This window comes from Petromyzon marinus, chromosome 21 (assembly GCF_048934315.1).
Source record: "Petromyzon marinus isolate PM22_M1 ecotype Great Lakes invasive population chromosome 21, UKy_Petmar_22M1.pri1.0, whole genome shotgun sequence".
Taxonomy (NCBI): Eukaryota; Metazoa; Chordata; class Hyperoartia; order Petromyzontiformes; family Petromyzontidae; genus Petromyzon; species Petromyzon marinus.
In genome coordinates this window covers 14067988-14092419 of record NC_133687.1, presented here as the reverse complement: position 1 = coordinate 14092419, position 24432 = coordinate 14067988, and the positions used below count along the sequence as shown (strand labels likewise).

The 24432-nt window shown below is 51.4% G+C and overlaps 1 protein-coding gene across 1 annotated transcript; it reads left to right on the top strand.

Moving 5' to 3' along the window:
* Positions 1-5508: 5508 nt before the first annotated feature.
* On the top strand, positions 5509-22662 carry LOC116944584 (uncharacterized). Its single transcript, XM_076068618.1, has 5 exons — positions 5509-6370; positions 7039-7128; positions 10825-11818; positions 14476-14815; positions 16443-22662. The coding sequence occupies exons 2-5, from the start codon at positions 7063-7065 to the stop codon at positions 16510-16512; spliced, it is 1470 nt and encodes a 489-aa protein (XP_075924733.1). The 5' UTR covers positions 5509-6370; positions 7039-7062; the 3' UTR covers positions 16513-22662.
* Positions 22663-24432: the final 1770 nt, after the last annotated feature.

Here is a 24432-nt window from a genome sequence, read left to right as displayed (position 1 = left end):
GTGACACCGGGACACGCCCCTCGTGACACCGGCACACGCCCCTCGTGACTATTCATGAGGCGACGCCGCACCCCCTCATTTGAATAATGGCGACGTTTATTGAGAACCGTAATGGAGAGGGGGTTTTTTTTAGCGTTAGATCGCGTAAATATGTTAATGTGTCGTGAAAACCCGCCACCACCCGACACAACTAGTAAGGGTTGTCACGTAAACAAGCGGCGCGCAGATGAGGTCTCCGCGGGGCTCGCGTGCCAGGCTCGGGGCGCTTCGTGGCCACGTGGTGGGTTCGAAGGCTCGCTGCTGGCGGGAGGTCACGGGACAGACCCAGGTGTCATGGGTTGACTGCTGTGCCAGGCTAGGTGCACGAGGAGGAGATCACGGGACAGACCCAGGTGTCATGGGTTGACTGCTGTGCCAGGCTAGGTGCACGAGGAGGAGATCACGGGACAGACCCAGGTGTCATGGGTTGCTTCCTGTGCCAGGCTAGGTGCACGAGGAGATCACGAGACAGACCCAGGTGTCATGGGTTGCTTCCTGTGCCAGGCTAGGTGCACGAGGAGATCACGGGACAGACCCAAGTGTAATGGGTTGCTTCCTGTGCCAGGCTAGGTGCACGAGGAGGAGATCACGGGACAGACCCAGGTGTCATGGGTTGCTTCCTGTGCCAGGCTAGGTGCACGAGGAGGAGATCACGGGACAGACCCAGGTGTCATGGGTTGCTTCCTGTGCCAGGCTAGGTGCACGAGGAGATCACGAGACAGACCCAGGTGTCATGGGTTGCTTCCTGTGCCAGGCTAGGTGCACGAGGAGATCACGGGACAGACCCAAGTGTAATGGGTTGCTTCCTGTGCCAGGCTAGGTGCACGAGGAGGAGATCACGGGACAGACCCAAGTGTAATGGGTTGCTTCCTGTGCCAGGCTAGGTGCACGAGGAGATCACGGGAAAGACCCAGGTGTCATGGGTTGCTTCCTGTGCCAGGCTAGGTGCACGAGGAGGTCACGGGACAGACCCAGGTGTCATGGGTTGCTTCCTGTGCCAGGCTAGGTGCACGAGGAGATCACGGGACAGACCCAAGTGTCATGGGTTGACTGCTGTGCCAGGCTAGGTGCACGAGGAGGAGATCACGGGACAGACCCAGGTGTCATGGGTTGCTTCCTGTGCCAGGCTAGGTGCACGAGGAGATCACGGGACAGACCCAAGTGTCATGGGTTGACTTGTGCCAGGCTAGGTGCACGAGGAGGAGATCACGGGACAGACCCAAGTGTCATGGGTTGCTTCCTGTGCCAGGCTATGTGCACGAGGAGATTACGGGACAGACCCAGGTGTCATGGGTTGCTTCCTGTGCCAGGCTAGGTGCACGAGGAGGAGATCACAAGACAGACCCAGGTGTCATGGGTTGCTTCCTGTGCCAGGCTAGGTGCACGAGGAGATCACGGGACAGACCCAGGTGTCATGGGTTGCTTCCTGTGCCAGGCTAGGTGCACGAGGAGATCACGGGACAGACCCAAGTGTCATGGGTTGCTTCCTGTGCCAGGCTATGTGCACGAGGAGATCACGGGACAGACCCAGGTGTCATGGGTTGCTTCCTGTGCCAGGCTAGGTGCACGAGGAGATCACGGGACAGACCCAAGTGTCATGGGTTGCTTGCTGTGCCAGGCTAGGTGCACGAGGAGGAGATCACGGGACAGACCCATGTGTCATGGGTTGCTTGCTGTGCCAGGCTAGGTGCACGAGGAGGAGATCACGGGACAGAACCATGTGTCATGGGTTGACTGCTGTGCCAGGCTAGGTGCACGAGGAGGTCACGGGACAGACCCAGGTGTCATAGGTTGACTGCTGTGCCAGGCTAGGTGCACGAGGAGGAGATCACGGGACCGAACCAGGTGTCATGGATTGCCTGCTGTGCCAGGCTAGGTGCACGAGGAGGAGGTCACGGGACAGACCCAGGTGTCATGGATTGACTGAGATGACTGGCAGACGCACCACCTGCATGTATGTAATGTATGTTGAACTTCTTTCGCATCGTACGTAGCCAACCGTGCAAATCAGAGGTGCGGGGAAGGACATCACACTAAACGCAAAAGGCAGTTCTAAAAAAACTGTTTTAAATCTAGATCTAAAAGTGCATAGCTTTAGTGGTTTCCTAATATCGGAAGGAAAAGCGTTCCAGTCGGCCGCAGAAGCGCATCTGAAAGTGCGTGATGCGGTGACCGTCTTTGTTCGATGGCTTTAGCCAAAAGCCGCTGCTGCAAGGATGTCCGGAGTTAGCGTGATGGTTTATGCTCCTTGACGAGATAAGAACGCTATTGTGATTTATTTGTGGCAAGCACTTTGCGTGCAATGAGTGCGACCTTAACACATTCCTGCGGAAGGAGCTGGTAGGAACGTTGGGTTGCTCGGTCAATGGCCACGGTCAACGGCGGCACCACCACGTGGTGTATTCCGCAAATATGCCCGACTGTAAGGGTTCGCACAAGCCGGCGTGAGTAGGTTAAACGTTGAGTTTTATAAGGGCACCACGGGGTGACCAGCCCCTCCCCAGTCAGCCCCACCCCTCCCCACCCAGCCCTTCCCCACTCTACCCAGCCCCACCCCTCCCATTTTTGGATGCACGACGGACGGACGGACACAATAATCCCCTGTGGGCTGGTGTAACCAGGAGTATAATGTAGTCATTCAGCAACCGGAAGCCAATGTAGCGTGGCGAGCATCGGACGGACACTACACATCTTGCAGTACCCGTCACAACGTATGGCTCAGAAACAAAGCCAATAACAGTACAATGGCGAGATGTTAACTACCTCGCCCGGTATGCAGGAGGTCGTGAGTTCGATCCTGATCCTGAGTATATTTTTAGTTTACATGGTCCCCTCCACATTTAGAAACACGCGTTTTTTAGAAACACGCGTTTCTAAATGTTTTTAAATTTCCACGTGATAAGTCACTTCGTAGTTTTATTCGTTTAAAAAGTGAAAAGTGTGAAAACAAACGTGGAGAGATGTGCAGTTGGAATTCCGTCGAGAGACGGAAAAGGGCATACGCAGACGAGAGAGCGTACGCAGGTAACAGATACATCATCCACACCTTCCCGTATAACAATTGTGAGTGGACCTGGGCAGGACGCGTCACGGCCAGGAGGGACGATGGCCTATGGTCGAGAGTGGCAGCCAAAGGAACGGACGTCCAATTTGAGGAGGTGGAGCGATGAGACCGTCTCGGGTGCAGGTGCTGGTTGGATTACTAACGTCGCTGGGTTGTGAGCGGTGGCGGCGGCGGCGGCATGGGGAGGGAGGCATTCATCCAGCTTTAGATTGATGGTGGCTAGTAAAGTCGCTAATATAACTCACAACACAAGTGCCAGGCAGTATGTGATCACGCCGTGGCCCTCCTCTAGGTAATGCGTACCCTGATCGTGATGCACTACAATATTGAACTATATATTTTTTTTATTTTACCAAGTAAGACCCACTGAGCTATGTAGCTATATTTCAGAAGTGGCCTGGCTGTCACAAATGATGGCTCAAAGAATTTGCTCATCAGGCGGAAATGTATAGCAGTCAAATACTCGAAACGCGTGATTGAACCCACGCCCTACGCAGGTGATGTGGTCATGACCACCATTGACATCGCAGGAGACGAAGGCGGCTGGGTGGTGGTGATGGTTGTGGTGATGTTTTCCACCACCACCACTTCCGCGAGCTCACACATTCACCATGACAGCCTTAATATATGCTCGCTAACACGCACGCGCCCACTCAAGTCAACACAGCTGCACTGGGAGGGGTGGTGGTATGCCTGTGAAATGGTAGAACTGACAGTCATTATCACTGACACTGTTATTATCGCTGACACGGGCGTGATTACGTCCTGTGTTCTCTGTATTTTTGGAGCCGTTACTCAGACTGCAATTAAAGGCGCCTTAATGAGCACGTGCGCTGTTTGCACGAGGCGGTGGGTGCCAGGTACACACGCGCCCACGCGTGTGTGATGTTGTGTGTACGCGTGTTTGTGCGTAATGCCCTGTGTGCGTGTGAGAATGTGCGTCTGGCCTGATGCTGGCCACCCACCCTCTACCTCGTGTGCCGTGCCGGCCTTCATTGGTGTTCGCAAAGAGCAATTGCCCCAACGGTCTTTTAAAACTTGAAGGGGACACCTTTGTGAGAGTGTGTGGGGCGCGGTGTCTAGAGCGCTGCGCTACGAACCCCGCGACTAGGGTTCATTTCCGGCCCACGACCACCAACATCAGTGACCATTATTTGAACCGGTCCTGGGAATCCCCTAGATCAACTCGGCATCAAATAACTGTAGTACGATGTGTAACATCGCTTCTCGGGAGACAAAGGCGGCCCGGTGTGGTGCTGCCTATCCACCCCCTCGTGTGCTATTACCTATTGGTGGGGTGTGGTTTGTGGGAGCGGTAGTGGTTAGCGCAATGCGCGACGAATCCGGCGACCCGGAAGACAAAGGCGGTCAACCGTGGTCGAGCCACACCGCCCACTCAATGCGCAGAATGCTGTCACCTTCAAAAGTGCTCGCTAACAGCGCTTGCCCGGAGAGCCCGTAGGCTATGCGGGGGTGGGGTGTCACAATCCACGTGCAGCGCTTTGTCAATCCACTGCTGCAAAGAGCTTCACGCTGCCGGGATCGGAGGGAGGTGGGGGGGCTGGTTGCCCATACTTCACCACGATGACCAGTGCCGTGAAGGGACCATGGACGTGAGACCATATGTATTGAACAGCAATGGAGTTTACTTTATTACCCTCTGATGTTGCCCATATATGGGGGCCACGGTCGTGGGATGTTAACTACAGGAGGTCATGTGTTCGATCCCGACCCTGACGCCTGCTGTATATTTGTGTTCTTCCTATATGCATGTCTCTCTCCCCGTAGGCGCGTAGATTTTTTTTCCATGACCTCCGTGTTTTCCCTCCACATTTAGAATCAACATCACGCGTTTAGAGTATATGGCTGATATATAGTACATTTCCACGTGACAAGCCACTTTGTTGAGCTATCATTTGTAGCCTGGTCGCTTCTGAAAAATAGCTACATAGCTCAGTGGGCGTTACCTGGTAAAATAAATATAAAAAGTTTAATAGTTTAGTTTTAAAATTTGATATGAACTATCTAGTGCTACTGCAGCATTGGCAGTGGTGCACTAGCACAGTCAATAAAAAAAAACTCAACACACTGGGCACTAACAACACTGTGACCTTAAAAGAAAAAAAAGTTATATTGCCTAAAACATCGCCGAATATATATTTACTTCATCAGGGCCATTGCCCGAAACGTCGCATGATTCCATATACTGTACTATAGTGTGGAGTGTATATGTGCAGAGTGGTTTTATCATCCTCGATTTGAAGCTTTCGTGACTGCAAGGATTCATACTCATTGTTTTTTTCGGTAAAGTCACGTAGGTAAAATAAAATACAATAATATAAAATAAAATTTGATTTTACCTACGTGACTTTACCGAAAAAAACAAAGAGTATTTATAATCCTCCTCTATGATTTATCCACTGCTGGATGAGGGCTCTGCCAAAGCTGTGGCCATCTCTCACGACCCCGAGATCGACTGCTTCATTTCGATGGCCCAGAAGAAGGCCGTGCGGCTGACTGATCGGATAGATAACACAAATGTTTTGTTATTTATATTTGTTTATGTAGAGAGGCAGATATGTGAAGGAAACGTGTTCTCTGCTAATTTATTCGTGTTCATTCATTAATTGGGTGTACTTCGGAACTAAAAAATGTAGTGAAGTCGTATAATCACCGCCGTGGCACACATGGCGAACGGAAATCATTTCACAGAAAGGTACAACCTTGTTGGGCATCGGGATATTTTGATTTGAAGCTTTCGTGACTGCAGGAATCCATACTTTTTGGTTCTTTCGGTAAAGTCACGTAGGTAGAAAAATAATCGATCACTATTATTTAGGTCACTATTATTTTTCTTAATAGTGATCTATTATTTTTCTACCTACGTGACTTTACCGAAGTAACCAAGGAGTAGAGAACGGGATATTTATTTAAACGTTTAATTATTGCGCTCTTGTTATTTAACGTTTTAGAAAACGAATTAGATGCGCAACGTCAATCACGATATGACGATATTGTACACAACGGGGCGATACGATAATCGTAGGCATCGTCATATCGCGGGGAATCTGACTTGGGTTTTTTTAAATTATTACTTTCGCCGAGGGAAGAGATTCGACACCCATCGATTCCAAAAATCGTCTCTTTTGGTTACGTGCTGGAATCGATTCCATCCATTCGTCACCGGCGTCCAGAGCTCCCGGCACGGAGCGGCGGCCGGCAACTCGGCGAGGAATTCCTGCATTGTGGAGGCGCGATTAGACACACGTGGGTGGTCAACAACATCATCACCAACAACATCATTATCAATTGATCCTCATCATCAAATCACCACCATCGTCATGGACAAGTCAACGTTTCGCGTCGTCACGACGATTATATTTAAAACATTTCGACATGATCGGCGAACCATGATCATGAACAAATTTTTAATAGTCATCAGAAATTCACCATCGTCACGCCGTCGTAATTCAAGGTTTCGCGTAATTATAATTAGCATTAATCCATCATCACGGCGATGCTAATCACGAGTTAATCTGTATCATAATAGTTAAGCTAAATCAGCATTGTAACGTTCACGATTACCATAAACAACGCATGTTTATAAGGGTCATCGTCGTCACCCCGAAATAGCATCAGGCTACCATCATACATTAATAATCATATAATAGTCACCATTTGATTGGAGTCATAATTAATACATAGCTACCACCATCAAACCATCCTCAACATCAACATGTAGCCACCATGTATATTCACCGTAATGCATGCTGATAATCACCACTGTGATCATACATCATTATCATCAATGTAAAATGACAGTTGTTGCTCTACATCAGCAACGGCCATACGTAAAATTTTGCAATCATCATTATTATCGATTCATTATCATCACTATCTTCAATCGTCGTTGTTGTTTGTTGTGTTGAATGAAGAGGTGAGATTCTGCGAGGCTCGAGATGACAGCTCAAGTCGCGAGGCTGCTGCCGCTGCTGTCCATGGTGCTGAACACCCTCTGCGCACAGGTGGTGTGATGTGTGTGGGGGGAGCGGTGGCGCAGTGGTTAGCGCGTCACCGTGCAGGTGCCTGTATGTTTTTTGTGTGCGCGCGCACGTCTGTACGCGTGTGTGTGTGCGCGCGCGCACGAGTGTGTAGCCTCAAAGTGCACATAGCCTGGCACAAGCGCCGTGGTGACGCCACCAACATTGAGTGGCGAATGTTTAAACATCGTCACCAGAGGGACAAAGGCGGTGCTGGCCCCCCTACTCCCTCGTTTGCCTTTCAGGCCTTCATAGATGCTCGCTAACGGTACTTGCCCCAAAAGTATTTCAAGGCTATACGAAGGTTATTTGTGTATGGGGTGTGGTGGCGCAGTGATTAGCGTACTGCGTTACGAACCCCGCGACCTAAAATCGATTTGCAACCACCGTCAACATCAATGACGAGTGACATCCCAACCGCTCCAGAGCCTCCCGAAGACGGAATCACCCTTACGTGAATAACAAATTGTACAGTGTGTACGTTGTAAATATTTAAACAAACAAAAACTTTAAGCTATTTTTTTGGGTATTTTACCAGGTAAGGGCCAGTCACCTATGTAGCTCTTTTTCAGAAGCGATCTGGCCAGAAATGGTAGCTCAACGAAGTTGCTTATCGTCGTCGTGTGGAAATTTATGGCAGCGGAATATTCTAAACGCGTGTTACTAAACATCAGCACTGGGGATACAAAAACGGCCGGGCGTGGTGCTGGCTAAACCCGTGGCGACCTTAATAGGCGTTCGCTAACAGCACTTGCCCCAGTAGACTGTTAAGCCTATACGGGGGATCTTGTCTTTGCGTGTGCACACGTGGAGACTGGCGTGACTGTGCGATCACGTGACAGTGCACGGGATGGGGGGGGGGCCTTGGGTGTCGCGTCACGAGGTTGTCATGGCAACCGAAACCGTGAGACAGCATATCACGTGACGTCTTGCCATTGCGTAACCGATGACGACGACAGGCGCTGTGATGGTGCCGGTTGCACCGATGATTGTGATGATGGCACCGATGATTGTGATGATGGTAACGATGATGATGGTGTCCAGATTGAGTTACGTGAAGATGCACGTGGTGGTGGTGCTGTTGATATTGACGAGGATAATGTTTACGACGACGATGATGATGCTGATGGTACTGATGCTGATGGTATGATTGTGAGTGGTGTTGATCCTGACGATGTCCGTGAAAATGATCCTGATGATGCTGATGATGATGGTCATGCTGATGATGACACTGACAGTGATGATGACGATATTCAGTGACGATTCCGATACTGGCAGTGATGATGAGAATGTTGGTGATGTTCGGGATGATGCTGGCGAAGATGCTGCCGATGATTACGATGATGTTAGTGATGTGTGTGACGTGGTTAGTGAAGATGGTGCCGATGATTATTATGATGGTGATGATGATGATGGTACTACTGGTGGTATGTGCGTATGTCGAACTTCTTCCGCACCGTACGTAGCCAACCGTGCCAGTGGGTGATGTGATGAGTCATGTGTGTGGTGATGAAAACGATGCTGCTGCTGCTGACGATGGTTAAATTCTCACCCAAGGTCAATCGCAACTTCGTCGGAGCCCGACATTGAGAAGGGCGCGCGCGGTTCCGCAACGGGGGGGGAGGGGGGGGGGGGCACGTGGAGAGGGCGGTGGGGGAGGGGCGGGGGAGAGGTAGGAGAGGGGCGGGGTGATTGGGGAGTGGCCGTGACAGAGGGGATAGAGAGGGGTGATTACGGGAGGGGCTGGTTGGGGGAGGGGTGGGGTTATTGGGGGAGGGGCGGGGTTATTGGGGGAGGGGCGGGGTTATTGGGGGAGGGGCGGGTTATTGGGGGAGGGGCGGGGTTATTGGGGGAGGGGCGGGTTATTGGGGGAGGGGTGGGGTTATTGGGGGAGGGGTGGGTTGTTGGAGGAGGGGCGGGTTATTGGGGGAGGGGCGGGTTATTGGGGGAGGGGCGGGTTATTGGGGGAGGGGCGGGGTTATTGGGGGAGGGGCGGGGTTATTGGGGGAGAGGCGGAGTTATTGGGGGAGGGGCGGGTTATTGGGGGAATGTGGAGTGGAGGGGAAGGTGTGCATGGAAGTTCATGGACGGCAATGACATCCGCGTATATTTTGTGTGTCTGGGTGAGAACTCAAGAGACCAGGATGGAATCTCATTTGCAAGAGTGGCCTGGGTCATAAAAAAAATTACACAGCACAGTTACAATTAAGTTACGCAAGCATTAAACAGATACACTGCTGATATGCGTAAGAGGAGGGTATGTCTTAAAACAACTCGCCCTAACCTTCGCCCTAGAATTAGCCCTCAGTAGCTTGTGATGCCAAATAACTCTTTAATTCCATCAACAACTTAACTTTCAGCGTCACAGTCTATCACCGTCCTTAAGTGGTGGAGTGGTGATCCGATCTCCGACCTTCAGGAACAAGTTTGAAAATTTGCTGAGTATGTCTGTGAAGGTTTTGGCAGAGGGGGAAAACTTTTCAGCCCATACAGCATATCGGGACAATGTGGGGTTGATCCACTGAGGATATTAGAACCTCAAATATTCGAAGGAGTAGCTAACTATCCCACATGAGTGGCGTATGCTGAACAGAGATGGCCTCCCAAGGGAACTGCCTGGCGAACTTTTTTCAGAGGCCAGGGTTTTTCCAGCCGAGGTCTCAGGTTTAATCAATGGAGCGGCATTACACAATATTTACATCAACTGATTAAAGCTGTGTGGCAGCGACCTGGCCTATCGCTCCACACGAAGCTCCGGGTCTTATTTATTCTTGTGAAACGTGGACAACCTTAACGACACCTGTGCAGCCTTGAACCATTCAGATCTTATCACAGTGAGCTCCTCCGGCAGGCCAGGCTGCGTTGGCTGGGTCATGTAGCCCGCATGCCCAGCCACCGCATGCCCAGCCACCGCATGCCCAGCCACCGCATGCCCAGCCACCGCATGCCCAGCCACCGCATGCCCAGCCACCGCATGCCCAGCCACCGCATGCCCAGCCACCGCATGCCCAGCCACCGCATGCCCAGCCACCGCATGCCCAGCCACCGCATGCCCAGCCACCGCATGCCCAGCCACCGCATGCCCAGCCACCGCATGCCCAGCCACCGCATGCCCAGCCACCGCATGCCCAGCCACCGCATGCCCAGCCACCGCATGCCCAGCCACCGCATGCCCAGCCACCGCATGCCCAGCCACCGCATGCCCAGCCACCGCATGCCCAGCCACCGCATGCCCAGCCACCGCATGCCCAAGCAGCTTTTGTTTGGCTGCATAGAGGGCGCTAAACGGGCACGACATGGGCTGGTGAAGAGATGGACTGATGCGGTACAGGATGATATGGAGCTGAGTGGACTAGTCGATGACTGGTACCAGCGCTGTGGGGGAGGTTCGTGAAGGATGCTACTGGGCACTTGGAGTAAACCGCCCTCCAGCAACGGAAGGCGGAGGAGTGACGCTCACAACAACGAGCGGAGCGCCGGGTGGATAAAACAGCAAATTGGCACAGTTGGGTGCACAGGCGGTGCTTCTCGACACTTCACGTGGCCTCAATGTGTACCTAGCCTGGCACAAGCGCCGTGGTAACGTCACTCGCCATTCAGTGGCGAACGGCGGTTGTTGTTGTGTGTCTCTGTGTGTCTCTGTGTGTGATGTCACCCCCACACCCGGTACCCGGTTACCAGGCCAACGGTTACCATGACGACGACAACCCAGACCCCTGCGCGTGGAACCCGTGCCGGAACGGCGGTGCGTGCTCGCGCGCGCACCCCCCCGCGCCCCTCCCCTCACATCCCCCAGCGCCCCTCCCCTCACATCCCCCGGCGCCCCTCCCCTCAGACCCCCCAGCGCCCATCCCCTCACACACCCCCGCGCCCCTCCCCTCAGACCCCCCAGCGCCCCTCCCCTCACACCCAGACGAACACCCTCCCGCCTATCGGGAACCAACCCCAGAGGAGCCCCCCATCGTACACCCCGATGGATACCAGGACTCACACCCCACCGCCGAGGATGCGCGGCCTCCGCCCGTACACCCGGACGCACAACCCCTAAAGGAACAGCCGGACGCGCCCGTCGCGCACCCCACCTCGCAGCGCTCAGACGAACACCCGGACGAGCACACAGGGGCACAGCCGGAAACACAGCCGCAGGCAGGACTCAGCCCCCCAGGGCGCGCGCCGGCCCCGGCCCTCTCCCTCCCCTCGACCGCTCCTCCTCCTCCCCCCTCCTCATCCCCCCCCACCGCCCCAGCCCCGCCCCCCGTGTCCCCACGGGGGGGGTTCGTGTGCGCGTGCGCGCCCGGTTTCCATGGTCACGACTGCGCCGAGGAGGAGGAGGCGAAAGAGGAGGAGGAGAAGAAGGAGGTGAAGGAGGAGAAGGAGGAGGCGAAGGAGGAGAAGGAGGAGGCGAAGGAGGAGAAGGAGGAGAAGAAGGAGGCGAAAGAGGAGGAGAAGAAGGAGGAGGTGAAGGAGGAGAAGGAGGAGGTGAAGGAGGAGAAGGAGGAGGCGAAGGAGGAGGAGGAGGCGAAGGAGGAGGTGAAGGAGGAGGAGGTGAAGGAGGAGGAGGAGGGAGCGGCTTGCCGAGTGGTGCCCTGCAGGAACGGCGCCTCCTGCACCGGCGCGGCCGGCGGCTACGTGTGCCGCTGCGCTCCCGGCTTCACTGGGAGACGATGCGAAGCGCGTGAGCGCCCTGCACCCCACATATAGCACCCTACATCCCATATATAGCACCCTACATCCCATATATAGCACCCTACATCCCATATATAGCACCCTGCACCACATATATAGCACCCTGCACCCCATATATAGCACCCTACATCCCATATATAGCACCCTGCACCCCATTTATAGCACCCTGCACCCCATATATAGTACCCTACATCCCATATATAGCACCCTGCACCCCATATATAGCACCCTACATCCCATATATAGCACCCTGCACCCCATATATAGTACCCTACATCCCATATATAGCACCCTATATCCCATATATAGCACCCTGCACCCCACATATAGCACCCTGCACCCCATATATAGTACCCTACATCCCATATATAGCACCCTGCACCTCATATATAGTACCCTACATCCCATATATAGTACCCTGCATCCCATATATAGTACCCTTTATCCCATATATAGTACCCTGCACCCCACATATAGCACCCTGCACCCCATATATAGTACCCTACATCCCATATATAGCACCCTGCACCTCATATATAGTACCCTACATCCCATATATAGTACCCTGCATCCCATATATAGTACCCTGCACCCCATATATAGTACCCTGCATCCCATATATAGTACCCTGCACCTCATATATAGTACCCTGCATCCCATATATAGTACCCTGCACCCCATATATAGTACCCTGCACCCCATATATAGTACCCTGCACTCCATATATAGTACCCTGCACCCCATATATAGCACCCTGCATCCCATATATAGCACCCTGCACCCCATATATAGTACCCTGCACCCCATATATAGTACCCTGTGTCCCATATATAGTACCCTGTATCCCATATATAGCACCCTGCACCCCATATATAGCACCCTACATCCCATATATAGCACCCTGCACCCCATATATAGTACCCTACATCCCATATATAGCACCCTATATCCCATATATAGCACCCTGCACCCCACATATAGCACCCTGCACCCCATATATAGTACCCTACATCCCATATATAGCACCCTGCACCTCATATATAGTACCCTACATCCCATATATAGTACCCTGCATCCCATATATAGTACCCTTTATCCCATATATAGTACCCTGCACCCCACATATAGCACCCTGCACCCCATATATAGTACCCTACATCCCATATATAGCACCCTGCACCTCATATATAGTACCCTACATCCCATATATAGTACCCTGCATCCCATATATAGTACCCTGCACCCCATATATAGTACCCTGCATCCCATATATAGTACCCTGCACCTCATATATAGTACCCTGCATCCCATATATAGTACCCTGCACCCCATATATAGTACCCTGCACCCCATATATAGTACCCTGCACTCCATATATAGTACCCTGCACCCCATATATAGCACCCTGCATCCCATATATAGCACCCTGCACCCCATATATAGTACCCTGCACCCCATATATAGTACCTTATGTCCCATATATAGTACCCTGTATCCCATATATAGTACCCTGCACCCCATATATAGTACCCTGCACCCCATATATAGTACCCTGCATCCCTTATATAGTACCCTGCACCCCATATATAGTACCCTACATCCCATATATAGCACCCTGCACCTCATATATAGTACCCTGCACCCCATACATAGTACCCTGCACCCCATATATAGTACCCTGCATCCCATATATAGTACCCTGCACCCCATATATAGTACCCTGCATACCATATATAGTACCCTGTATCCCATATATAGTACCCTGTATCCCATATATAGTACCCTGCACCCCATATATAGTACCCTGCACCCCATAATATAGTACCCTACATCCCATATATAGTACCCAGCACCCCATATATAGTACCCTGCACCGCATATATAGTACCCTGCACCCCATATATAGTACCCTGCACTCATTGTGCCCTGCACTCAAAGCTCTACGCAACATGAGCTGATTACATCATCGCTCCATCTCCCCAGTGGACGTCCTCTCGGTCCCGTTCCTTGGCTGCCATTCCATTATGAGTCTCGACCATCGGCCACCATCGTACCTTCTGGCACGTTTCCCCACAGCCGCAACCATGTTAGTTCACCTGCGTATGTGTGTGTAAGACTTCTTTCGCACCGTACGTAGCTAACCGTGCTAATCGGAGGTATGTGTTGGACTTCTTTCGCACCGTACGTTGATAGGCGGAATACAACGCGAGACGAGGAGGGGTTGATCTGGAACGGGGCTCTCTGGCCCTCCTCGCCCCAGCACTGATATTTATTATTTATTCACAAAAAAAACTCATCACATTTTTTTGGCCAATGCCAGTTACATTTCTAGATGTAAAACTAATTTCTTTAGAACTGATTTTTGTTTTTAGTTTGTTGCCCTTCCGCCGCACCACCGATGAAGCACGGTCGGCTACGTACGATGCGAAAGAAGTTCAATGTACATACCTGGTATGGGGGATTGTTTTTGTTTGCTATGGGAGGAAACCGGAAAATGCGGAGGAGACTCCACACAGAAAGGCGCACCGAGACGGGAATCGAACCCGGGTGCTCCACGCTGTGAGGCAGCACCGCGCCACGCTGACAGAGGTGCCACTCACGACCCCTCGCACCCACCCCTTGACACGCACACCCCACCCCCCACAGGTATCCCCCTCCGTGCTCTCCCACGCGAGCGCTCCCCCAGCGCTTCGGTGTCAGAGCCGCGAGGCCTCGGCCCCGGGTCCCGGCAGCAGAAGCAGCCGCGGATCGACGACGCGGTCCCCTTGGACCCCCAGGGCCGAGTGCTCCCCCTGGCAGCCGCCGCGGGCGGCTCTGCGCTGCTGCTCGTGCTGCTGGTGGTGGCCGTGGGCGCGCGGCGTCTGGGGCGCATCGGCGCCCACGCGGAGGAGTCTCAGCTGGCCGGGATGGCGAGGGGCGCGGCGCCTCTGCACCGCCTGCGCGCCATTCACCTGGGACGCGCGCAGGCCGCGCTGAGACGGGCCAGGTGAGGCCCGGGGGCGGGGCGGTGGATTGGTGGTTAGAAGGAGAGGGGATGGTTTGGCGGGTGGGTCATATCGCGTGAGTTACAATGTTGTGTCGCATACCCTCCCTCCACCCGACGCGGCCAACCTTTTCGAGCTGTCGCGTGCACGACCGCTTTTGATTTACCGCTTCAAGCGCACGTTCGCTCTCGCGTGGCGACTCTGTTAAATCGGCTGTGTCGGGTGGAGGAGGGTTTAGGACGCAACATTTTCCTTTCGCGTCGATCTAAAACTAAACTATTGGTAACGAAAGCCCTGCCACACGTGGTATATTTCATCAGAAAACTGCCGTTAAAAGTCCTTTTAGAGCTGTTTTTGTCTTCCCAAGTTTTGGGCAGCCCTCTGACAAATGTAGCAGGGTTTGTTTCTTTGTTATGTAATTGGCAACAAAACTTCATACTCAAGCTTCGTTCTCATCGAATCAATATCATGCGAGATAGAACTCGACACTGATGGTTGCACACACGCCCGCGTGCGTGTAGAGAGCAGTGTTCTTCAATCATGAGACATCATCAGTGTGAGGGCCGCCACACCATTTGAAACCATTGGGGGTTTGTGACAGCAGCAAGATGATGACGAGGTGGTGGTGTTTGCATTTTGTGTAGTCGGGGGCCGCACGCCAGGGGCTGCACTAGACGCCACCAGGGCCCGCCAGTGGCCCGCGGGCCTTGCAATAAAGAACACTGGCGTAGAGTGAAGGTGTGGTGGTAAGAATAATCATGGCCTTTATAATGCGCCAAATTTTGCAGACACGTCAATAACTCAGAGGCGCGGAGCCAAGCTTCAGGGCTGCTCGAAAAGTCTGACCCAAACAGATGTTAGACGTTTCTTAAAAGTCAAGAGTGCATTTGATGTTGCGGATGTGCAAAGGGAGTTCCACACCGAGGGGGCGATAGCAGAGAACCGACGTGAAGCTGTAACAGTTCAAGACGTTGGTGGTGTCCGAAGCAGATGTTGCGTGACGCTGCGTGAGGTTCCACCATGGTGCACGCTGCCACTCGTCACGGGCTGCAGTGGCCGTGCAGGCGAAGTGATAACTCAAGCCTTGGGCGCCTTTCTCCGTGTGGAATGTGTGTGTTCTCCCCCTGTTCTGCAGTTTGTGTGTAAGAGAGTGAGTGGAGTTTGTCTGCTCTCTATTCTGCATGCATTCCCTTCGGGATTTTCCGGTTTCCTTGAATAGTAAATTTGAAAAATGCTGAACTGGTATTGGCCAAAAAACATCCCAGTTCCGAAAAATCACACTGCAAATTACTCAATTGGAATCTCACGCAGCAGCAGTAACATCGCACCCTGCTCCGAACCACTTGGCAGTAGACTTCTGAAAAAATTGTCTTGAGACTCAATGAGGCTTCCTGCAGGGTACACACGCGGAATTGTCATAATTATCATAATCACTCCATTCATCATAATTGTAATCACCACAATCATCGTAATCATCATAATCACCACAATCAACATAATTATCATAATCTCCACAATAAGCATAATCATCACAAGCACACTCATGATCACCAAAATCATCATAATCATCACAATCATAACATTCATAATCACACTGATGTAATGGATGCCGGCCGGCTGGGTGTGCAGGTTCGATCGCCGCGCGTTCCAGGACGGAGGCGATGACGACTCGACCCGCGACGACAAACCACTGGTGTGAACGGAACGAGAATGGAACGGAGACGGAACGGAACGAGCGCGGAACGAGCGCGGAACAAGTGCGGAGCGGGCATGGGGCGACAGACACAAGGCCCGTCGCCAGCGAGCGTGGAGTGCTATATTATTAATTGTACTGTTTATTTGCAATCTCGTCTCTCTCTCTCTTGTCCTTCATTTCACTCGCGTCCATCCCCTACTTAAACCATCGAGAGCAGAGTCGACTCTCGGTTATCCGGGGTAATTGGGAGAGAGGTGGAGACAGAGGCCTGGATTTAAAAAAATAACCGTGGATAATTCACACTACGTAAATTAGGCTAGGACCACGTGTTTACTACCACACGGGACGCTGGTGCGAACACGGGGAAGCAGGTGGACGTCTGTTGTCATTGCTGCTCAAAGTACCGTACCCGGTATTAATTCCCGATGTGCAGCCACGCGCGCACATGTACGGACCCTCGACGAGTGAGGAGCAGCTTATAATCATAAATATCTAAACCAGCCCACGCGTGTAAACATACTTCCTTGACTTTTTTCCCCCCCAGCCATGATTCAATAAACTGGAAAAATAATCGGGTAGCGGATAATCGAGAGTTGGCTGTCATTTGAATTGACCTCATTGTGCGTGAGTGCAAGTCGAGTGATTTGACGTTTTCCAAAATTGAGAATTCGATCTGGTCTCAACAGCTACTGCTGGCACCAGCGTCTCCTGTGGTGTGTAGCAGCATTGCATGGACAACGGCTCAGCCTTATCCACACCACCAGCTTCAAAAGAACTGAGTGTGGCAATTTTGTCGTTCTGCATAATAGAGGTTTTTGGGTTACATCGCGTAAATATAAATGTGTCGTTAAACCCGCCACCACCCGATACAGCCAATTAGGTTTGTCACGTAAACAAAACATGCCAATTCATTACCAGTTCAGCACACCGGTTGTGTGTTGGAGAGTAAACCCACAAGATTTACCATTCGAGTACCGTGACGTTTCGCCGGTAATTACAACCAGCCTCATCAGGCGACAGCCAGAGTTGTGGAGAAATCCTCCTCCTGTTTCGGTCTTAAACAGAGGAGGCATAAATGTGACGTCGTCACTTTTGAACCAATCAGGTGCGAAGATAAGAGGGGGCTACCAGTTTTGTTTAACTTCTGTCCGAGTCAAGCTGTGCAACCAACGTTACACGCAATGGACCGATTCGAGAGGCGCGTAGATGACATGACGCTGTCCTCACAATGCACTGACTGACGTCACACACAATGAACGCGTCATTATCTCCGCCCCTGGCCCTGCTTGGCTTCGAGCCAGAATCTATCTTCCTGTTGTTGGGATGCCAACATTTTCAACAACTTTTTTGAGTCGGTGGTTCAAAACCCAATATATTATATGGCCACACATTCAGTTCTTTTGAGCGGGTGGTCTGGATAAGGCTGAGAGCTTCTGCACATGCAGCACTACACACCCGTGTGTGTGTGGTTATATGTTTTTTTTTTTCCCCCCGGCCAGTTGTGTTGGTGTTTTCTTGTCATTTACGGATGCGAAGTAGCTTCCTGCTTAGAGTTGTTTTGTGATTTGATGGAATTAGTGACACGTCCTCTGATTTTACGAGTTCTTTTCACGGTAGCTTCCTGATTAGAGCTGTCTGTGATTGGTTGGATTCCTTCACGCGTAAGATTAGCCGCGGTTGGCTATGTGCGGTGCGAAAGAAGTTCAACATATACAGTACACACATACGTAGATCCCATCTCCTATATCACGTGGTACGGTAGGCTCACGTTGCTCAATGATGTATGGATCATCACAGCCCATTGTACCTGTGGCACACGACCACGGATATAATATATACGGTCATAATACCCCGGTTTACAGGGTGGGGGGGGGGGTTACGTTCCAGAAAGATGCGACGACGGACGACGTAAATCGAAGCCATTTTTTTCAACGAGCGCTAAACAAAGACAACGGATGGTACGGGGACGCACTGTGTATTCGTGCACGCCTCTTCATCCTAGAGCGGTGTCCTTCATTGCAAGAGGCCCGCGGGCCACTGGCGGCACCTGATGGCCTTTAGTGCGGCCCTTGACGTGCGGCACCCCGACAATACACAACACGTGACAACACCCCCCCCCCGTCCCCCCCATCATCATCATCATCATCGTGCTATGTCACCAACCACCAACGGCTTCAAATTGTGTGGCGGCCCTCGCACGAGTGATGATGTCTTATCCTCTTAAAATTAGTGAGCAACACTGTCCTAGACGTACCCACAACGTTACATTAAATTACAAAAAAAATACTGTACTTAACACAAGTGTACAGCCGTAAACTTGAACACAAATTCTCCAGGGTACAATAAAAATACGATAAACTATAAACAAAAATCACCAAAATACTGTCCGTAAATAATATACTGTGCTCTGCAGCACGGTACATTTATTTGTTAGTGTACAGGTCAGGTGGAGGCTAAGGCTGAAAGGGGACGGATAACGAGACGGACGATGCCGTCAGCGACGTAAGTGTGGGGTTGAGGCGACGTAAGTGTGGGGTTGAGGCGACGTAAGTGTGGGGTTGAGGCGACGTAAGTGTGGGGTTGAGGCGACGTAAGTGTGGGGTTGAGGCGACGTAAGTGTGGGGTTGAGGCGACGCAAGTGTGGGGTTGAGGCGACGTAAGTGTGGGGTTGAGGCGACGTAAGTGTGGGGTTGAGGCGACGTAAGTGTGGGGTTGAGGTGACGTAAGTGTGGGGTTGAGGCGACGTAAGTGTGGGGTTGAGGCGACGTAAGTGTGGGGTTGAGGTGACGTAAGTGTGGGGTTGAGGTGACGTAAGTGTGGGGTTGAGGCGACGTATGTGTGGGGTTGAGGCGACGTATGTGTGGGGTTGAGGCGACGTATGTGTGGGGTTGAGGCGACGCAAATGAGGCAGCGGTATTCAGAATGAAGTGACGACGTTATTGCGAAACGACGTAAAAGGGGGAGTGACGTAAATCGGGATATTACTGTAGATATAATGTGTGGCGAGGAGAGAGAGAGAGAGGAAGGGGAGAGGAAAGGGGATGCCGGGAGGGACGATGAGGAGGGCGTGGCTCAAGATGAGCGGCAGGAAAAGAGGAGGGGGAGGAGGAGGAGATCGGACCATGTTGATGGGGGATGATGAGAGGCTGATGATGATGATAACAACGAGAGGGTGATGATGATGAGAGGGTAATGATGATAGGGTGATGATGATGGGAGGGTGATGATGATAGGGTGATGATGATGATGAGAGGGTAATGATGATAGGGTGATGATGGTGGGAGGGTGATGATGAGAGGGGAGGGATGAGAGGGAAAAGCAGCGGTGAGCCGCACCGAGCGTCGTCTGTTTTCATAAGGGGCAGCAGCGAGAGGGGAGGGATCCAGAGTGGGCGTGGCCACACATAAGTCACGTGATTGACGGGAGGCTTAAACTTACATATTTTAGGATTATTAGGATTCCTTTTGAATGTCTGAGGCTCTTAGATCCAGGCTAATGCACTTTTAAAGATTGTTCGGGTTAATTATTGATACCCGTGGTTCATAGGGCCAGACTAAGGTACCCTTATATAATTAATTATTCGTAGGGTTCATTGCTAATCCCAGGTGTTATTAATTGCTGCCTACAGCACCTTTATCCTTCTAAGACGGAGGTGTTGGATAAGTGGCTCCGACGTGGACATTATGAACCCCCTGAGGTGACGCACATCACGAGAGCGGCTCGATCTGTTTCCAATAAAAACGTAATCGAATTAAAAAATACTAAACGCGCGTGGTGATGATGACGGTGGTGGTGATAGTGAAGATGGTGCTCGTGATGGTGGCGGTGGTGGTGGTATCTTTGGTGCTGGTGTCAAAAGCTTTTGTGTAGCGGTTAGCGCGCTGCACTACCAACCCGGCGACCCGAGTTTGATTCCCCCCCACGGCCAACACCAGTGGCGATTAATTATAATTAAGATAATTATCTGAACCGGTCCTGGGCCTCCCCGAGGTCAGTTCAGCCTCACACGAGTACCTGGTGGCGGTGTGGAAACATCGCCACTTTCATAGGTGATCGCTAACAGCCCTTGCCACTACAGTATGTTAAAGTGGAGGTAGTAGGTGATGGTACTGGTGAATCTCATGGTGATGCTGCTGCTGGTGGTGCTGCTGTCGTAGGCGATGGTGGTCGTGCTGGTGATGGTGGTGCTGTTATTGATGATGTAATTAGTGGTCGTGCTGGTGATGGTATCGGTAGTGGTGGTGGTGGTGGTTGCCGCTCATCTGATATCACTTTGCTCCTCACCACTCACCGGAGCACTGTGCGTGCCGCGTGCTCTATACGACCCACGTGACTCACTCGGCGTCAGTCCTCGCCTTCTCCGCAAGGCGGAGCACGTGGGGCGCTCACAGCCAACTCACCGCTCCCACATCACCCGATTCCCTCCCGTTACTCTGCCGTTACTCTCCCATAGTCCTCACTTAGGGGTCGTCCATAAATGACGTCACTTCGATTTTGGACGATTTTTGACCCTCCCCCCCCTCGCCACACGGCGTCACAAAAATTCAGACCCCCCTCAAATATGACGTCACAAAGCTCTGTCCCGCCCCAAAACCATATTTCCATTTTGAAAATAAAACATGCTTCAAATATCTTTAAACTATTGTCATTGTAGTGCGTATTTAATGTGGCGCTGCACTCTGATGTTGTAGGAGAAGCACGTATTAAAAAGGAGTTGGAAAGCTTAAATTTAGCATAAAATTCACATGAAAATATTCAACGTCTAACTAAAACTGCAGGTGTTCAGAATATTATATTTAAATTATCTTATAATTATAAAATATTAAAAGTCATTTAGCTATTAAAAAATACTTGAAACTTTGTAGTAGACCGAAGCAAAATGGAGAGTACAATTATAACAATCACATTCATTCCACAGAATGAAAAGCCCTGGTAAAATCATTAGAATCAAACTGTTTAATAACAATCATTTAAAAAATGTTAAAAATGTATGCTTCTCCATTCTCCCATGGGGAAGCAAAATGCTCCTTCATGGAATAAATAAAAGGTGACCTTAGTAAATTTAAATAATCAAATAGTTAAATTTCGATTTAAAGCTTTCGTGACTGCAAGGATGAATCATCTTTGGTTCTTTCGGTAAAGTCACGTAGAATGAGAATAAAATAATACATTAATAAAATAAAATAACACAATAAAATTCTCACAACGTTTCGGCCACATTCTACGTGACTTTACCGAAAGAACCAAAGAAGAAAATCAAATAGTTAATAATGAAAATGTAGATGTGACGTCACATTTCTCAAACCCCCCCCCCCCTCGTCACGCATCGTCACACATGTCTGACCCCCACCAGGTGCGTGACGTCATTTATGGATGGCCCCATGGCCTTCGTCACCACACCACTCCCTCACCACACCTCACCACACCTGCCCCTCTCCCACTTCACTATAACTCTCTACCCCCCCCCCCACCCTCTTCTTGGCCTCTCCCCACAACCCCGACCCCCGTTCCCCTTCCTCACCATCCCGCCACTCACCTCAACTCTCTCCCCTCTCCTCCACCCTCTCCCCTCCACACACCTCTCTCTCCCTCCCACTCTACAACCCCCTCCCCTCCTCCTACACCCTCCATCCTCACCTTAACGCTCTCCCTCCTCCTTTCCGCCCTCCCCCCTACCCAAAACTTCTCTCCCCCTACTCCACCTCCCCTCTCCCACCCTCACCTCTACCCCCCCTCCTTTCCCCTCCCTAACACCTCCCCTCGCCCTTGGCCATAGAATCCGCTGACTCCGCTAGGGCGATTTCCATTCACATGCAAATTATCCGGGGAGGGGGTCGGATGGGGAGGGGTGTGTAGGGGTAGTGGGGGCTATAGGGGTGGCGGAACGCGGAGGGATCAGAATTGGAGGCGCAGAGTGCTGCATTGTGGGTAACGTGTTCGTCATCAGAAAGCAATCTTACATCCAAACTCATGCTGCATTGCTGTGGATCATTATGGTTCAAAGCAAACGTAACCAGAATTAATTTCTGTCTCCACATCATCATCAGTCATGGTCAATCCACTGCAGGATGAAGGCTTCTGGAAGCCGTCGCCACCTCTCACATAACGAGCGATGTCAATCCACCTTACAAATAAAGTATGTTTTAGACCATCTGCCTATGTATTGTCTTTTCGGCAGCCTTGAAACGAAGCGAGAAAAACGCTGGACCTGTTTGCACATTTCTGGGTCTCAACCCGCACCTCCGATTAGCACGGTTGGCTACGTACGGTGCTAAAGAAGTTCCCTTATCAGGGAACATAAACCATCAACACGGGAACTCCGGTCATCCTCACAGCAGCAGCTTTTGGCTCGCCATCAAACAAAGACGGTCACTGCATCGCGTGCTTGCGGATGCCGTCGTCTGGAAACGCTCTTCCTTCCACTATTAGGAGGCCACTGGAGCTGTGCACTCGATAGAAGCCTCACCTCTTTAAAGCGACTTTTTTACGTTCAGTTTGTTGTCCTTCCCGCGCACCTCCTAATAGCAAGTTTGGCTACGGACGGTGCCAAAGAAGTTTAACATACACGCACATACGTACACACAGCAGAGTCGGGCGTGTTGGACACGTCGCTGCTGGGTTGCCAGGTGTTACTTGGCGAGAGCACTCCCGTTCAACGCAACAAGGGGCGACACAGTAAGCATGACAGAGTTGATGCCTGTATACGTTCTTATGAACGTCCTTGGTCCGTCTGTGAGACGTCACTTGGGCCCAGGCACGCACGCCCTGCCAAGTGGATTTGCGCCTTTCCCTCACGAGGAGACACCTCGCGCCCACAAATCAATGTGCCGTTAATATTCGTTTTTTTATAATGTAACTTTTCATATAAATGAGTGTATTATCTAACCGTGGTCATTTGTCTGATTGGTTATAATCGAAGGGGGTGTCTGTTACTCAATAGCTACTAATTGTGTAACTAGAGAGACCCTCGATCTCTCTGGCCCCTCTATGTTTGTGTTATGAAGAAGGAACATTGGCCGAAATGTTGTCTGTTTATTTTTCATTGTACGACCACACACAGTGGGTTCGATCCCGACCCTGACGCCTGTATATGTGGAGTTTGCGTGTCTCTTCCCCAGTGGTCGCGTGGATTTCTCGCCGGGTCCACATTAGTAATGGACATCACGCGTTCAGAGTATTTGGCTGCTTTACATTTCCACGTGATGATGAGCCACTTCGTTGAGCTATCATTTGTGTAGGACAGGTCGCTTCTGAAAAACGCTACTATATAACTCAGTGAGGTCTTACCTGGTAAAATACAATTTTTAAAAATAATAGTTTAGTTTTATTAACGAACGTAATGAGTATTTTGACATGTTAGGGGAGTGAGTTCCAGGACTAAATCGAGTTGAATCCGGGGCCTCACTGTGACCGGAAGAAAACAGCGACCCATGGCATTGTATCAGAGCTGTGTGTGACCTTTCACCTATGACCGAGATAAAATAAACCCACAACCTAAACATCAACAGCAACCGTGGTAACAACAATGTCCACTGTTGATAGCACGGTAATCTGTGTGGTGCCACAGCAGCCAAGCTGCTCCGTCGGAGCCTGCCACTGTGGTGCAGCAGCAGCGTAATCACACTCTCCCGTGCCTGCCACTGTGATGCTGCAGCAGCGTCATCATCACACTCTCCCGTGCCTGCCACTGTGGTGCTGCAGCAGCGTCATCACTCTCCCGTACCTGCCACTGTGGTGCCGCAGCAGCAGCAGCAGCAGCGAGGCCGTCCTGACGACTCCGTGGCCGTGACGCCGCCACCTCCGAGCGACGGGGCCGACGCTGCCCCTCCCTCACCACCCCCCACATGAACACACACACACCCCCACATAGAGCCGCCACATGAACACACACACACCCCCACATAGAGCCCCCACATGAACACA

Coding starts and splice junctions, on each gene's coding strand:
- LOC116944584 (XM_076068618.1), top strand. CDS start 7,063: ATGACAGCTCAAGTCGCGAGGCTGCTGCCGCTGCTGTCCATGGTGCTG. Junction 11,819..14,475: donor TGGGAGACGATGCGAAGCGC/GTGAGCGCCCTG, acceptor CACCCCCCACAG/GTATCCCCCTCCGTGCTCTC. Junction 14,816..16,442: donor GCCGCGCTGAGACGGGCCAG/GTGAGGCCCGGG, acceptor CTGGGTGTGCAG/GTTCGATCGCCGCGCGTTCC.